Consider the following 16906-nt stretch of genomic DNA (forward strand, 5'->3'; position numbering starts at 1 on the left):
CAAAAAGCCATGTTAGAAAAACTGGAAAAAGCCTCCCTGTGACCAGAAACAAAGGATAAAGCTATTTAAGTTTATCCTTGATGTTTTAAAATTAATTTAATCAAATGTCCAACTAACACTTCATCTATCTCTGTGGCCTTTATGCTGAAAACAGATTTTTGTTTTCTTCCCATACCACATTTCCCATTCTCTCACAAGCCTTTGAAGATCTCGATTGCACCCATTGCTCTCATACTTAGGTGTCCAAATGGCAGTACATAATCTGGATCATAAAATTTTACTATTTTATTACTCTTTTGTCATTTGTCTGAAATAAAAATAAAACCTACTTTTTGTACTTTCACAGGTGGTGTAATTTCACAAAATATTTGCTAATTTTTACCATTATTGCAAATACCTTTGGGCTCTCTCCCGCTATAAAGAATTGTGATTTCTGGTGCAGGGAATAACAAGATGGAAAGTTCCAATGGAGACTTAAAATTTACAAATCCATTAAGTTCTGAGTGCTTCTGGGATTACTGTCTCTATTGTAAGGCTGCTCTGATTTATTTACGTGGAGGAAAAAATAAAAAGGACCACAAGCAGTAAAAAGAATGACATCTCAAACTCAATATCTAACCTCAAAATCAACAGATCTGTATTCTGATATACCATACTCTTTCTTCAGAAGATCAGTAAATAGGTTAAGGATAATATTTAAATAGCCATAATGCCATTTCCTTTATGGATAAATCAATGCTAATAAAATACATCTGGCATAACAATATATTACAAACCTTCTTAGGTAATGAGACTCTGTTCTGATGGACAGAAATGACAGAAGCAATCTTATTTTTTCTTAATCTAAACTGTAGAGAGTTCCTAGACTGAAATTCTTCCAGAATTGTGCTTGGGTGTTATAGAAGGTAGATCAGTTCAACAAAACAAATGGTTTTGCTTAATGAAAATAGATTTGGATTATTGTTTTGAAATCTAATATCAATATATACTTTATTAGGGGCACCAACTTGCAAGCACACTTTAATTTTTTGCTTCAGTGAAACTACCAGCAGTCATGCACATAGTTTGCAGGCTCCACACTAAGTGTGTGACAATTTTAAGTCACTGTTGTCTCTGTATTTTGGTGGATAAAATCTAACCATTCACCCAGTTACAGCTGACATTTAGGAGAGTAGTTTTCTGAGGACCCCATCTTTTCCAGACTAGAGGGGTTTGGGTGGATGTTTTTCTCCTTTCTTTATTTTTTGACTTGTCCAAAATACAGCTCTTAGGAACACCTAATTCAATATATAGGTCACATTGAAGGATTACACTGGTGGCTGTTACTAAATATGGTGTGATAAGAGATCAAGGGCAGTTAAAAAAAAAAAAAAGTTGCTGTTTTGATATGTAAAGCCTTATTTTACAATATTATTAGCATTATATCTGCAGCTGTTACAGAGGATACCATGCCAGCTCTTTTGAAGTGTGGTTGACTGATAAATGCAAATGTCCTTTGGCCCTCCCCAAGACTTTTAAAAATATCTTACTGTCCTTACAGAAATGTACATATTGAATTCATATTTCTTCTATAAGCATACATATATGCCCTTATGGGCATATTGCAAAAAGTAAAGACATTTCCAATATTTCAAACATGTTGAAGTCTGCATTTTGTCTCTGATGTGGTGGTCATGGCAATGTAAAAAGATATAATCACAGACCTAATTTATTGTGATGAAATTAACATGAAGACATTTTCTTACCTTCTCATTTACTAAATTATATATTCTCAAACTATAAAAGATTTATTTCATACAGGAATCGTTCTGGTCAGGATACTATTTTGAGGAAGGAAGAATTTGCATGTGTAATTCATACTGCATTTATTGTATCTCAGATCTGTTAATAATGGCATTTATCTTGTGTCTTGGGACATGCCAGAGGAGCAAGCTACCTTTGCATACGCACTTCATTGTTTATGCATTCCTCTCTCACACTTTTGTGTCCTCATATGACCAATTAGTCCCTGCTGCTCCCCTTTGCTTAATAAATCACAGCTCTGTCCACTAGTGATGCTGGTACTAATGTGAATGCAGTTCTGCTGCTGAGCTGGGCATGGTAGAACACACTGTAAAAAATGCTGAGTGTTTGACCTGTGACAAAAGCCTGAGTATTTTATTTGAAAGGACAAAAATTTGTTTGAAAAAGGGAGATTAAAAAACCTGATTAATGTGATGAGTGAAAACCATTCTTGTGGTTATTTAACAGTCATAGTACATTTCTCTTCATGTGTTTCATGCAATCTCAAAATAGCATTCCTAATTCTAGAACTTGGTTTCTGTACTTCTGTGAAATTAATGGTCTAATAAACACTAAAAAATCTGGCCCTAGTTACATCAGACCTCAAAATATATAATTGTTGTTAAGGGTTTTTCTAGCAAAGAAAAGCTTTATGAATTTACTAACATTCTGCCGTGGAAAAAATAATTTAAGTTTGAATCAAATATGTGATATTCAGTGGGAATCAATAGCAATTGAAAGTAGAGGAAAAAATATTCCAATAAATAAAAGCGTGAAGGATTGCTATGGAAACAGTAAATGAGTTAGTCACAAAGCAGGGAAGACTGCTAAAATATGCTAAGGGCATCAGAGCTGTCTGATAAGTAATCTGACAAGGATGGGGTAAGAGGATGGTATTGCAACAAACCAAGAATAAAATAATGAGGATGTAAAATAATGAGTAGCCATAATGGCAAAGTAGCAACTTTCAAAAGCATATCTGTATTTTTTTAAAGAAAAAAAGTCCTTTGTATTCGAATCAGATGTGCTTCCAAATCCCTTAATAATAAAACAAGATGTTAAGTACCTACTAGACTGTGATGGTTTATAGCTATGTTCTAAGAATGGGCTTGGAATACTTCAGTGGCTGCTGGAAATTTCAGTCTGGGATGATGGTTCTCTGGGAATCATCACTGGGCAGGAAGGTGATACTATTAAAAGAGTTCTGGAAAATTTGGGACATACAGGCACTATTGAGTACTTTTTCAGTGATGTGAAAGAAATTGTGAAATCATTACTAATGTGCAAGTGATATGAAAATAGTAAATAATATTACAATAGTAAAACTGTGGCAAGGCAGGGACAGAGAGCTGTTCATATTACATGCTAACAAGGGCTCATTAAAAGTGCCAAGTACCTTTTTGAGTAGCTGAAGTTATTTATTTAAAAAACTGAAAATGCAGGTCAGAATGGACTGCATCTGAAAAGCAGCAGCTCTGGAAAAGATTTAGGAGTTGGTGAATAAATTCAGCTTGATCTTCTAGTGTGATCTTGTGTCACAAAAGCTAATTCAGTGTGTGAATATGAACAGGAATGGTAGATGTAGGAACAGGTGATTTTACTTTGAGTGTGGCACTTGTCAGGCTGGGACTTAAATTCTGGTTCTCCTTTTGGTATCCAGGTTTTGAACAAGGCTTTAAGAACAGATTGCAGAACAGGCTGACTGTACTAACTAAAAAAAATCCTTAAAAGAAACTTAAATATTTAAATAATATTAAAGGTACTGGGAAGAATGGTATTTTCATAGAAATACTTCCATAGGAAGAAGGTGATAGCAATTGAACATTTTTTACTGCAGAAAAGGTAGTAAAATTAGAAGTAAGATCTGTTCTTAATAGCTGGGAATGTAATTTGAACACAAAAGCAAGACAAATTAATCTTCTGTGTTTCAGAATATCAAAACTGTAAAACTTTATAAAGTTTTCCTTCAGCTGGTTGCAAGGATGGCATAATTGACTGCAAATGGTCACACTAGAGAATGCTGCTTTTGTGACTTAAAGAGTATGAATGTTGAGAAGGTTTCATTCCTTATAATTTCATAATTTACAAAAAGTCAACATTAGCTCGGGACAGAAGTGTTTTAGTTGTTTGTCCTGAGAATTACAGCAAAAGACTTGTAATTGCAGTATTGAAATCTTTATTGAGGACAGTTCAAAAATTAAAAGTAGGTATATGGAGGTGTTTTGGAAATATAACCTATAAATTTACTGTCTTAAAAGAAGAATTTGAATAGGCTCTTCTGAAAAAGACTCTGTCCACTTACTGCTCAATTTACATAACTTCAGGGATTATGGTGCCAGCACAATGGATGAAACTTTCTTCAGGGAGTGACAGTGTAGTAACACAGTAATTGCATCCAAGTGTGTGGACATTGAGTGCTCTAGAAAGAAATTCCTTGATGTCAGTCATTGATATCTGCAAGTATCTTGTTTTTGTCATTATCAGTACCAGAGGATTACTGATTTTGTTGCTGTTGAAGAATTAACAGATTAGTGTAATGAACTGATTTGTTTCAATGTCTCTGAAGATATTGGTGGCTAAATGCCTTGAGCTGCTTGAGAGCTGACAGAGATGTTGGGAAAATATTCCTCCTTGATGTCTGTTAGGACAATAAATAGGTTGAGATAAATAAAGAGGTTGAGATACTTTTCTTCTCCCTTTCATCACTCTGTTCCTTCCATGCACTCTTCTTTCTTGGTGCATTGTCCAGCCTAGCCATTAGATTCTGATTGCCCTCAGCTTGTTTCTGGGACAAGCTGAGTTTCTTACATTTCAGTTTATTCACATATGAAATACTCTTTTATGTTTTTATTTCATTGTGAGTCTTTAACACAGTGTTTTGTAGAGAAGTACAAAGTTCTGTTATTTCATCATCAATAGAAACTGCCATGGAAAAGGATTTTAATTCAAATAGTTTGTGTTAGGCATTTCATTCTGAGTGGATGTGCAGTCCATAGCAAACATACAGTTTTTGATCTTTTCTTCTTGACATCTCAGTAGTTTGCTGTACCACAGTTCAATGTGTTAAAACTATAAACTATGTTCATAGGTTTTCATAGAGAAACACAAGAAGATGGAATTTGGTGATGTTTATGTCACAGGAAGAATTCTGGTGGAAAAGTCTTTTGCAGGAAGAAAGACAGTCTCCAGAGTAAAGTTCATAGGGTGTCACTTTTTACTGGTGTTATTTCTGGAATGCATTCCTATTTAATAGTCCTGTAAATTCTTTTATGGTCATCTCTTAGCACAGGATTGTTCCTTAACTGAGAGCTATTTCTTTATTATATGTTGCATTTGCACTTTCCTTATCCAGTAAGAAGATACTGATGTCTAATAGATGGAAAACAAGGCGAATGATTATCAGACAGCAAACATGGTTGGGACGGTTACAAATAATCTCATCACCCTTTCTTCTCTCTCCAAAATAGAATCATCTTGCATTCCATGTGTGTTTTCTTGGTTTTTAATGCCACATGAATTGACCACCTCTTACCATGCTAGGGCCAGCACTGTGTGTTGTCTCAGTTACAAAAAATCCCAAAAGTTTGAGTAGGGCAAATTGTATGCACACATCATGGCTGAATTCTTTCATTTATTGTGTTAAGGAATGCTGCTAGCTTCTGCCAGGCAGCCAGTATGGGGAACTTGTGCAGCTAGGTGAAAATGTTAAGCACTTCTGCCTTGTTAATAGGCCTCCAGTGGGAAATTGTTGGATCTTTGGTATGAAATCTCTCTGAAGTAGCTTTAGTGTAGTGGGGAAATTCAGCTACACAGCTGAGGCCGTGTATGTTTCTCTCATTGTCTCCTTCTGAAGACGATACAGCAGAACAGATAATTTTGAAGGAAGTTCTTGTCTCAGCAATCAGGCAAAGTGGTTTTTGCAAGAATATCCTAATTTTTGTTTTTCTTAGATTTTTTTTCTCTGTTTTTGGTCAATTTCAAAAACACTATCTGGAGTATTTTGTGATTGCCAGTGTACTTCCAAATTATGTTCACGTGGACAATCAAGTCTAAATGTGAAATGCTTTAACAAATTATTATACAATTCTTACATGTTCTTTGCTTCTCAAATTATTGTTAACCATCATTATTTAATGTTCAAAGTATACTATAAAAATGTATTCTGCTTCAGCAGGTTACTGTCAGAGAATGGGTTACAGCTTGTTCTAACAGGCTTACTGATCAAACAGAAAAATTATATGCAAGATTCTGGTGGAGGCTGACCATGGAGTTTTCACACTTCTTAGCTAAATAACAAAATTTCTAAAAATTGAATTAAGAAGTTCCCAAGTTTTGCCCCTAACTTCATTGTGTGTCTGGTAAAACTTGGTATTTGCCCAGGTATAGCTGGGAGGCATCACTGAGAAGTTCACAGGCTGAGGGAAATGGTGTTGGTAAATCAATATGTAATAATCCATCTTGTTCATAGCATCTTCCCCTCAGGTCATTGGAGAGCCAGTGTCCCCCTGTGTCATCTTACAGCTCTAACATAAATAGTCTTTAAGACAATGCAGTTCAAAACCAAAATACCTTCCAGCTCTAGAAAGACCTGAGACCTTACCTTCTGAAACTTCATGCTTGTAAAAATTTAAAAAGATGCCTTGATCTTTCTAAGACAGAAGTCTTTCTGATTTGATTTGAAGACCTGTTGGTTCTAATAGAATGACAGTTATTCACGTATTATTTGTCAGCTATACATTCAGCAGTATTGCTGAGAAATAGCATTACTGTTACTGGCAGTACAGTATGGGAATAATGCTCCTACTACTGTTCTTATCAATTAGAAAGGGGATGTTAGCTGCTGAGAAGAAACAGGAGGATTTTTTTTCCCTATGAGAAATTACCAACAGCATAAATCAAACAGTAGCCATTGATGTTACTGTAAAGCTATTTATGGCTGAACGATTTGAAATTGCTCTGTTAATGTTTAGCCCAAATCATAGTTTCTCAACAGGGAAAAGCATTCTGTTTCAGCATATATATTGATAAGCAAATTCTGGAAGAGAGGTAAGTGGAAAATCAGCAGGGAAGTGTAGATGAAAAGCAGAAGTTCTAAACTACACTAACTGTGTGAATGTTTCCTGAACCAAGTGAGACCAGGGTAAAGGGGGGAGCATATGAGAGGCAGGAGATTGAACCCACCAATTCAGAAGGGACAACTGCTTGGTAAGTTTGACTGCTGATTTGAAGTAGTGTGGTTACTTTAAAGTAGTTCCTTAATGGCCTGGATTTAAGTTTAATTTGACACTGTTGTAAACCGTCTCTAGTTGTTTCTTTTCTTATGCCAACACACTTCTGTTAGTAGTTTCATGGTGGTAACTGATCATTTCTTGTTTTGGTAATCTCTCAGCCCTTTGCTGTGGTGTTCATTGCAACTTTTCCCTCTCACATAAGAAACTTTGTTTTTCGTATCTCTTCAGAAGGAAAAACACCATGTGTGACTCATGGGTCTCATATTTTTTTACCCTGGTACACTTCATCCTTTTTTTATTAGAGTATCTTTTAATCTTTATTAGAAGGACAGGCTGTGCCAGATTTTATATACAGAAGGTAAAAAAAAAATTGTCCACACTTCCAAGTATTCATAGTCTTAGGAGGTTGTTTGAAATAAACCACTTCATTGGTGTCAGAAGGGCTTTCTGGTCTCCAGATAGGGATGTGCTGTAGAAATCTGTATGGTCTTCTTAGCAGCAACAGAAATGTCATTTTTTTACTCTTACTGGTCTCCTGCACTGTTAAAGATCACTGTTAAAGATCCTCTTCAGTCAAGTTCACCTTTATTTAGTTGAAAAAGATGCTGCAAACATCCCAAAAGTCTGTCTCTGGCTGCTCCTATTTTAGAGACTTGTGCTGCAGTAACTAGGACATCCCTTTACAAAGTTTAGTGTGATACAAATTTAGCAAGACCAAGCAGTCATATTTGAGAAATTCCTTGGTCCTGTTGACTTGGCTAGGTCTCCCAAGTAGTGGATTTAGGGATAAATCTTAGTAAGCAGCACCTCTCTTTCTGGTGTAGAATAACCATGGCTTGATAAAACTTTTCTATATGAGAGAAATGAAAACTGTCCAAAATGTACCTAATTTCTTAGTTAAAAGTGGATTTTACTGAATTTGGGATGTTTGATCTTGATCTCATCTAATAGCATAATCTGCAATCATGCTATTATTTATGTTGGACCTTTCTGAGTTTTGTTTTTGTTTAGGAAAAGATACATTGGAAATAAATGACCCATGCACCCATTCTTTAGATTTTGCCATAAAGCTTGTGAATCTTTTGGACTGAGAAGTCCATCTGGGTTGATCTGCAGATGTAATGCATAAATGATACTGGATTATCCTCTGAGATTTATTGTGGTTTTTAAGAGATTCTGAATTTAAGAAGGAAAACTGCTTGTAAATTAGGAGGAAATCATGGCAAGGCCTAATTCCAGAAGGAATTCTGCCTCACGTTACTTTCGCGAATGTTAAAAATTCAGGGCTTTGTAATTATGTAGTTTTAGCTGAGTGATACAATTGTTTAGTTTACTGAGCACTTTGTATCACTACACCTTCAAATAAAACTATGAGAGTACTCTGTGAACATTAATTAAATTCTATGACACCTCCTAGGTGGAGGCAAGTCCTGTTCACGTGCTTTGCATGGGGAAAAGATTGCACAGAGAAACTGGTGGTGCAGTTCCTCAGTACACATCTTCTGTGCCAGTCCCCCCTCACCCCCAGCAATTCTTCCCTTAATGAACAAAAAACAATCTCATTCTGGCCATATTTTGCTGCTTACTAATTTGCTTGTTTTCTAATAGCATAAAAACTAAACATTCTCTAATTGGGAAAAAAACACTTCTTTTTAAACTGAGATTCAATCACTAATCATGGGCTATTAAATCCCAGATTATTAAATCACTAATTGCAGATATTAAATTCTGTCACTTCCTAGGCAAAGTAAGTAACACCCAGTTTATATTAAGAAAATGAGATGTCAAAAAGATGGCTCTGTGAAAGAGTTATATAAAAAACCCCACTAAAACCATATCAGTGTGATGAAGTTAAGATTTTCAATTATGCACAAGACAGCAGATTCAGTGTTAGCTGTAATTCTGTACCTCTTCATCTATGTATCATTATAGAGCTCTTCAATATACCTTTTGTCTCTTCAAGCTTTTTTGACACTTTTAAAAAACAGACTGTTCAATTGGTTTAATTCTTTCACTGCCTCTTACAGCCATGAGGATATTTTTCCCTGGCTCATCTTTTGTCTGCAAATGGGTTTGCTTACTATAATGATGGGAAATAATTGGGTCTCTATATCAGAGCTATTTCTTTCTGTGGTGCTCATCACAGAATTTATTTCATCAAGCTGTAAAGTAAACAGGATTCTCTTATCCCCCATTTCACATGTGAGAAACTGAGACTAATGCCAAGCATTTTTTCAAGTGGCCACCTTGAATTTATTCAGACTGAACACTAATAGCTCTAAATGAATTTCTGAAGACTTCAGTTTGTGTATTGTGGCATGAAGACTATCCTGTAAGAGTAGAATCCAAACTATTTTTTAAATTTTGTCTTCTTTTAAGGCTGTCAGAGGCTTATAATTGTACTTAAGCCAGGCATTGGAACCAGCAATTAAGAAGTGAAGGTCTTTTTATGTCCTTTTTGGTACCTTTGCACCAGTCAATCCCATTTAATAAGTCTTAAAAGTGTGGCAAACAGTTGAACATACTTTTCTTTTTCACTGTGCCTGTCTGAATAACTGCATTTTTTCCCTTGAATTTACAGCTTCTGTCAGTTCTGTACTCTTAAGAGGCAGTTTAACTGATTTAGGGAGTGAATCAGTAGATTTAATGGACTACACTGATCTTACTTTAAACAGCTAATTTTCAATATCCTTTGGGCTATTTGAGACAAGCAGGAAAAGTGCTGCTGATCTGATCTGATTACATTTCATTGTAGTCTCCAATGATTGAGTGTTTAGTACATTTGAATTAGGAGAAGTATTTTGGGTTTTAGGCTTCCAGTTTATATGAATTTCAGTTTAGTAAAAGCTGGAAGTAGTTTGACATGTGATGTGATATCTTTATAAAGTTAGATAGGCAGAGTCCAAGTGGTGCAAATGAAAAAAGAAATAAGAAATTAAGAAGACCTAGCCTGATAAAATGAAAGATGTTGACTTCTGCTCAGCTTCATCTGAGAGCAGAACTAGCTGCTTGCCTGAATTCTCACTGTACAGCTCAGGCAATCTCAAGGATCTGTGTAACTTTGCAGCTGTTGCTGCACCTAATTAAGAGTACTGTCAATCTGGTCTTCTCATCACTAAGATGAATTTAAAATGTAGCTATGTGCATGGCTTTATTCGACATCTAATGTAGCTATTTATTCTGGGATGATTCTGTTGTAAGAGTTTTCATGTCAGTGACCAAGCAAAAAGGGTAGGGTTTTGCTCAGTTGTATGTGAGGTACTGTCTTGGTTTAACCCCTACAGCCAAGCCCCACGCTGCTGCTCACTCACTCCCCATGATGGGATGGGGGAGAGATTTGGAAGGGTAAAAGTGGGGAAACTCATAGATTGAGATAAAGACAGTTTAATAGCTAAAGCATAAGGTGCTGGTGTAAGCAAAATAAAACAAGGGATTAGTCTACCAATTCCCATGGGCAGCAGGTGTTCAGCCATTCCCAGGAGAGCAGGGCTCCATCACATCTAAAGGTTGTTCTGAAAGACAGACTCCATCTCTCTGAATGTCACCCTATTCCTCCTTCTTCCCCCAGCTTTACATGCTGAGCACGGCGCCATATGGTGTGGGATACCCCTGTGGTCACTTGGGGTCACCTGCCCCAGCTGTGTCCCCTCCTGTGCATCATCAGCTCACTGGCAGGTGGGGTGGAGGGAGCAGCAGAGACAGCCTTGGCACTGTGTGAGCCACTCAGCCATAATGAAACCATCCCTGTGTTACCAACATTGTTTTCAACACAAATCCAAAACATAACCCTATACTTGCTACTATAAAAAAATGTAACTCTATCCCAGAACCAGCATAGATATATGTGAAAATAGCTATTCAGAAGGAAAGTATTGCAGTACAGATTTTCACATCCCCTTTCAGTAGCGATACTCCTTTGCTTATCCACATGCAACAGGAGTGCTCTGTTATTCCAAAATTGGATAATATGAGTTCAGAAAGTTGGATTGTCAAATCATTCTGTCTTCTGATGACTGATAACTGTTCCATAAACTAAATTTTTACAGATACTGTCCCATGGTAGTAAGGAAGGTTGCTTTTTTCTTGAATTGCAGTAAGATAGTACGAAGTGTTTATACATGACACAAAATGTTAATGATCTCTATAAATACAATGATAATAAAAAAATTTAGTCTTCCTATGTATGCATTAGAACCTTTATTTCTTAATTGATCAATAGATCTTATTTGTCATTTCAGGCAATGCCATTCACTGCACGTAACCCTTGGTTGTTTTATTCTGTCAGTGTATCCCAGTGTGTTTTCTAGGTACCTTTATGATTTCTATTGGAAACTGCCAAGATACTTTCTGGTACTGGTTTGTATGGATACTATAGTTTTGAAATGCTTCCTGTTTTTGACAAACCTCCTCTCTGTAAAGCCTCTGTGAAGTTTCAGGGACAAATTAATATGAACTTTTTGGTAAAGATCTTCAGTACGCACGTCTCTTTTGATAGACTTCTTTATGTAGCCTATCTTTAGATACCACAGGTTTGTTGTACTTATTTTAAAATAAGTTGATTAATGTTCAGGCTCTGGGAGACAAACGAATTTGTAATAGTTGAGATCCTCACAGGTGTGTAATACTTTTGTGTTCAGTTAAATCAGTGTGCATCCCTTCTGTTTAAGCATAAGGTTATTTTGAGTGTAGTTTCCTTGACACTTCCATTAGAATTAGATGTTAAATTCTGAATTTGCCATCGGAGGAGATAGTCACTGTTGTGTGGGATGATGAGTACCTTTCCTCCTTCTCTCTCCTTCCATGTCAGCTCAGATCCCTTCTGGAGAAATGAAGTACTAGCTAAGCATAAGATGTATAAAGTAGTAAAGACAATTCTTCAGAAAGACCTATGCCAACTCTACTGTACAAAAAATTCAGTTGCTCTTACCTTGTGAAAGTCTGCTATGTTTGTGCATGTGTTCTCATATATCTTCTATAGAGTCATGCCTAATTTCTTTGGATACCTGACTAACCTCATTGCAATTTCCTCACCTGTAGAAGTGTCAAGAAACTTTCACATAACATGAATTAAGCAGCAGGTCTATTCTGTTGTAGCTGTTGATTTTTTTTGCAGCCATTATTCAAATCCCCAGATATTTGCCATTTATTTGAATGATTGATAGTAGACAAATTAGGCCACAGGCTTGGGGCAGGGTGAAGTATTTTCTGGTGTATTTTTACAGCATTTGTTGAGATGAGGCCTTGATCACAGGTCAGGTTTAGGTCCCACTGCAGTAAGTATCTTTCATTACTGGAATGCAGTGTTGCCCTGTTTAGTAGTGTCTAGGACAGTGCTGATTCTGGCAGTGGTGCTGACCCTCTCCTCAGTCTCCCACCATGTCAGTGTGCTGTTCCACTTGAGGTCTCTGTCTTGGGAAGGGAAAGCTATGTCTCTGCCAATAGGACTGTGAAGATGCAATACATGTTTGTGTTCTTTGACTGCAGCACATAGGTAGGTGAGGTCAGAAGGGCACCTGTTCTTCATTTGTGTTGCCTCTAAGTCATTGGTAATCCTGAGGGGGGATGATAGTAGTAGGCAAAAAAAAGGGTAATGAAATCTAGTTTTTCAATACCTGACAGTTCAGTCAGCATATCTCATGTATGACTTAGTAAGAGGTCTGTGGTGGCTGGGTGCCATGGGAGACTAGTCAGCAGAAAGCATTTCATACCTCTCTCAAGTTCAAATCACATGGATTGAAGGGGTTTGCACTGTTGCTGTCTCTCTTTGTGCTAGATAATGAATCCTTTCCAGCATGCTTTGTATTTTTGCTGACAGGATACTTCAGCCCGCTAATTACTAATCCTTCTGTTTGAGCTATACCAATACTTGTCACTCCTACTACTTCAGTGTTTGGCAGACTTGCAGTTGAAGAACAGATCTGGAAAACAAGAGGAGAAAAAGTGAATGCAAGGTATCTATCTTCAGTCTTGCTCACATCCTGCAGTGCTTCCTGTCCTTAAATGTTACTTACCTGCTGAGAACCAGATGCAGTAATGCCTGTCTTAGTCATTTATGTAGCTATATGGATAACTACTAGGTTTTTCTTCCTTCTTGTTGAACTTCTCATACAGAGTAGATGAAAGTTCATCAACCCAATGGTGATACTGAGTTTCTTGTGGGAAAAAAAACCAATCCGTTTGGAATCATATGTCCTTTAAATCATGGATCCATCAAGGTGACCCTATTTTTTTTGCTGTTTGTCTGCAGAAGCTGGAAAAATCTAACTTGGATAACTGGGAGAACATCAGAGGACCCAGTCTGTGGGAAGATTCCAGGACGGTTCAGAAACAACGGCGGGAAGCTCTCCGTCTCAAGACTGAGTGACTGAGAAAACCACCTTTGGTGCCTCTGGGAAAAAAAATGTCTCAGGCTGGACTGTCTTAATTTTTAATCCAGTGTCAGGAAGAGACATGGGAGCATTTGCACTGAACAATTCAGCTGGTGTATATATAAGTAAAGTGAGATCAGTCCAAAAGGCACTGTATTATATGAAGCTCTTTGCATTAATTTGTATAGAGTACCACAGGCTGTATATGTGAATTTTCAATTAAAAAGAAGCTGATTATTCTACTGAGAATATCCCATTGTTTTTCAGTCTCTAACATTCAAAATTGCTTCAGCAAGGAATAACATTTCAAGAGTCACTTGTCAGTACCAGAAGTTGTCATCCTAATGAGAACAACAGTGCTGTCATCTAGATGTGTGTGACCAGATAAGTGCTGCTTCAGGGAGCCCTCTGCATGACTTCAGGCTCTTTAGCTTGGAAGGGGACTCCACAAGATTACGAGCTGTTCAGAACAATGAGTCCAGTTTTGGCTAAATAATAGTCTTGTGTTTCATTTCCAAGGACGGCATAAAGGCATGTACTGAGCGTCAGCTGATAATTGGTCAAATAACATTTATTTAGCTGGTTCAATTTTTTAGAGGTTAAATTTTTATGTTTAGTTTCTCAGTACCTTCATGCAGGCTGGACCTATGCTCTGGGACCTCTCAGTTTAAATTGGAAGAACTCTTCCTTGCAAAGAGCTGTGCTGTTTCTCTGTGAGTAAATATTGTAGCAGAATCTTCTTGAACCACTACATAGTGGCAAAGCTCATCTTACATGTATATTTGTGCATGTGCATAGAAACTTGTGTTTCAATCAATTCTTCTGAAATGCTTGTCTTTTTGTATTTGTCTTTGTGTGCTAAGTCTGTGCTGTTAGAGGCTGTTGTGCTAACATTCAGGACCCTTCTGCCGAGAGAGTTCAATGAAGATGCACCTACTCAATTTTTCAAATGAAATGAAGCGTTTGATGTGATGTTGCAACAGACTTGTGAAACTCCTCATCAGAGGAATGGAGCAATAGAACACACATTAACAGCAGAGTCTCATTTCAAAACTCTCAGTGACACCTATTTGTAAATCCTTTTGGAACTGTCTTTGGAAAAAGTGTGGCCTTACTCCCCTCTGTAGGATGTGTCAGCTGTAAGCTGAATGTCCTTTTGGACACTTTTTTTAGGGTAGCCTCCTCATGTAGATCTTATTTCAGCAGTTCATTTTCTTTAGACTGACAGTGGTGAGGTACAGTCTTTCACTTAAGAGGAAGAATTAACATTAATTTTTAGGGAGTTTTAAAGGAATTCGTAAAGCATCACATGAAATCTTAGGCATGTTTTCTTCTGATAGAGTTGTGAAAACCATCAGATTGTGATGGATGAAATCTGGAACAAAGTTGGAGTTGTGTGTTTGTGTATGTCTCTGTTCAATGTTGTAGATATCTCTGCTTCTAAATCAAAGTATGAATGAATTAAACCACTCAGAACAGGAACAAGAGGAACAATGCAAGAGTAGGTAATAATAAATGCTATAGGGAAACCAGTGAAAAGCTAGAATACAGAGGCATTAAGCTGTGCTAGACCTAGACAAGGAAGAAATTGGTTTTATTGTTATGTCATTAGGCAAATAAAATATAAATATGACAACTAGGGAGTAGTTAATACTGCATAACTTTTTAAGAACTTTTTCAGCTCTTAAATTCAAGTTGAGATGCAGTTCCACTGACTGTAAGATTGATCATTCGAAGGACATCAGAGCTTTGGCTACACTGACAGAGTTCTCTCAGGACTCTTGCTGCATCACTGCTACTGTTACAGTGAGAGCTAGACCATTGGAAATGTATCTTTACATTCCCCACTGGTGTGGACTCTGCAAACTCACTACCTTTTTGATAGGATGCACATCTTCCTTTTCCCTGCTTTGAGTGAAGGAGATGGGAAGCTGCCCTTGCTTTGCATATGGAGAGGTGTGCTCAGCTCCCAGGCTGGTGTGATGGCTCACAATATGGACCAGCACTGCTCCTGGAATAAACACATGGCTTTCTAAGAACAGCATGTGGAGGAGAAGCAGCCCCTTTCTCTATGGGAAGAAGCAAAGATATTTCTCTTAAAGAAATAAATGACATTAAGATTGTCTGTTTTCTTGATGAACAAAACACTTACTGAAATATCCTGTGTATTTTTATTAATTTGATATTCTGCAAAGACTGTTCTGGGAATGGTCTTATTTCAGCAGGTTTGGAATGTAGTTGTAAATAATTGCTTACATGGAGCAATATCTCATGTACTGACGTAGGACCAATCTTAGTTGATTGTTTGCTGGTTGTGAGGTCGCCTTTCCCTTTTTCTTAGACACTAAATCCTGTTGTTTCTGAGGGCATATTTGTAACTACCTTTGAAGTGGCCTCTCTGAAAAGCAATGGATTTATCTTAGCATCTCTGAGAAAAAAATTATATGCATTTTGAAGACTCCAACTTGCCCTTCTCTTCAACTTCCATTTTAGAAGACAGCCTATATCTATTGATTGTCCATTAAATTAAAACCCACCATGTTTTTTAATGCTGACTTATTTTAATAATTTTTTATAATGTTGACTCATTTATGAATTATAAAAAAAACCCAAACCAACAATAGCTGGTACAGAAGCTGTACTTTTCAAAATGGGAAGGGCTATTCCAGCAAGTCATCTTTATTGCCATGCACTTGAACAATGGCTTGATGTTTTATGCTGTGCTTTTCTTACCCATTGAATTGGAATAATACTTTTGAAAGGTATGTTGAGAGCCAATTAAGTCTCTTAAATTGTCATGCAACCTAGAGTAGAAGACACTCCAGAAATGTGGAGAATTACAGTTCATAATAGTAGCAGGAGAAGGAAAATTCAGTTAGTTCCGAATTCATGCTCAGTTTGGCTTCTTATTTGAACTATCCTTTTGAAAGCCAGTTAGAGCAATTCTAGTTATCTTTAAGGCTCCTGAAGTCAACTTTGTCCAGCTCCTGAATCATAATTCTAAACATCTGTGAGTGGAGGGGGTGAGAGGTAATTAATACAATTGTCAGTCTGAGACACTGGTTGACATTTTTGCATCTTCTTTAGTAACTGACATACATAGGTGTGAAGAGAATGAAAACAAGACTTTAGTCAGAGGTGTTCAGTATTACAAAGGTAAAAGAGAGGACTGAAGAAGCCAGATCTTCTAATCAGTGTTGCTGAAATTAAAGAAGCAAGCCTGGCTAGGTGTTTGTATGTGGGCTGAAAAATCAGTTTCAAAATCCCTGTTCTGACAGTAAAGGAGAAGGTGTGTATCTCTCTCCTAGAAACTGTAGCAAGGTTGGTTTTTGGGATCTTCCATAACAAGAAAAGCAGCAGGACATAGAATTGGAAGAAATCTGGGGCACCTGTCTCCGGGGACAAGGAGAGGTCAACACAGCACCACAGATACGTGGGTATCTGCCTGGGCGGTTCCTGGTGGCAGCTGTCTGCAGCTCAAAATGGTGCCCACTCCTCTGTGTGAGATCTGCCCTGCGGATCCTA

General features: G+C 37.2%; 1 protein-coding gene across 3 annotated transcripts in view; it reads left to right on the forward strand.

The window, feature by feature from the left end:
• COX16 (cytochrome c oxidase assembly factor COX16) overlaps window positions 1-13630 on the forward strand; it is a 76804-nt gene extending 63174 nt beyond the window's left edge. For all 3 annotated transcript variants that reach the window (XM_085582051.1, XM_085582052.1, XM_021540750.4), the window contains one exon: window positions 13261-13630. In XM_085582051.1, coding sequence (XP_085438177.1) covers window positions 13261-13377 — 117 coding nt within the window. In that variant the 3' untranslated portion in view covers window positions 13378-13630. The remainder of the gene's footprint in view (window positions 1-13260) is intronic.
• Window positions 13631-16906: the final 3276 nt, after the last annotated feature.

This window comes from Lonchura striata, chromosome 5 (genome assembly GCF_050655825.1).
Source record: "Lonchura striata isolate lonStrDom1 chromosome 5, ASM5065582v1, whole genome shotgun sequence".
Taxonomy (NCBI): domain Eukaryota; kingdom Metazoa; phylum Chordata; class Aves; order Passeriformes; family Estrildidae; genus Lonchura; species Lonchura striata.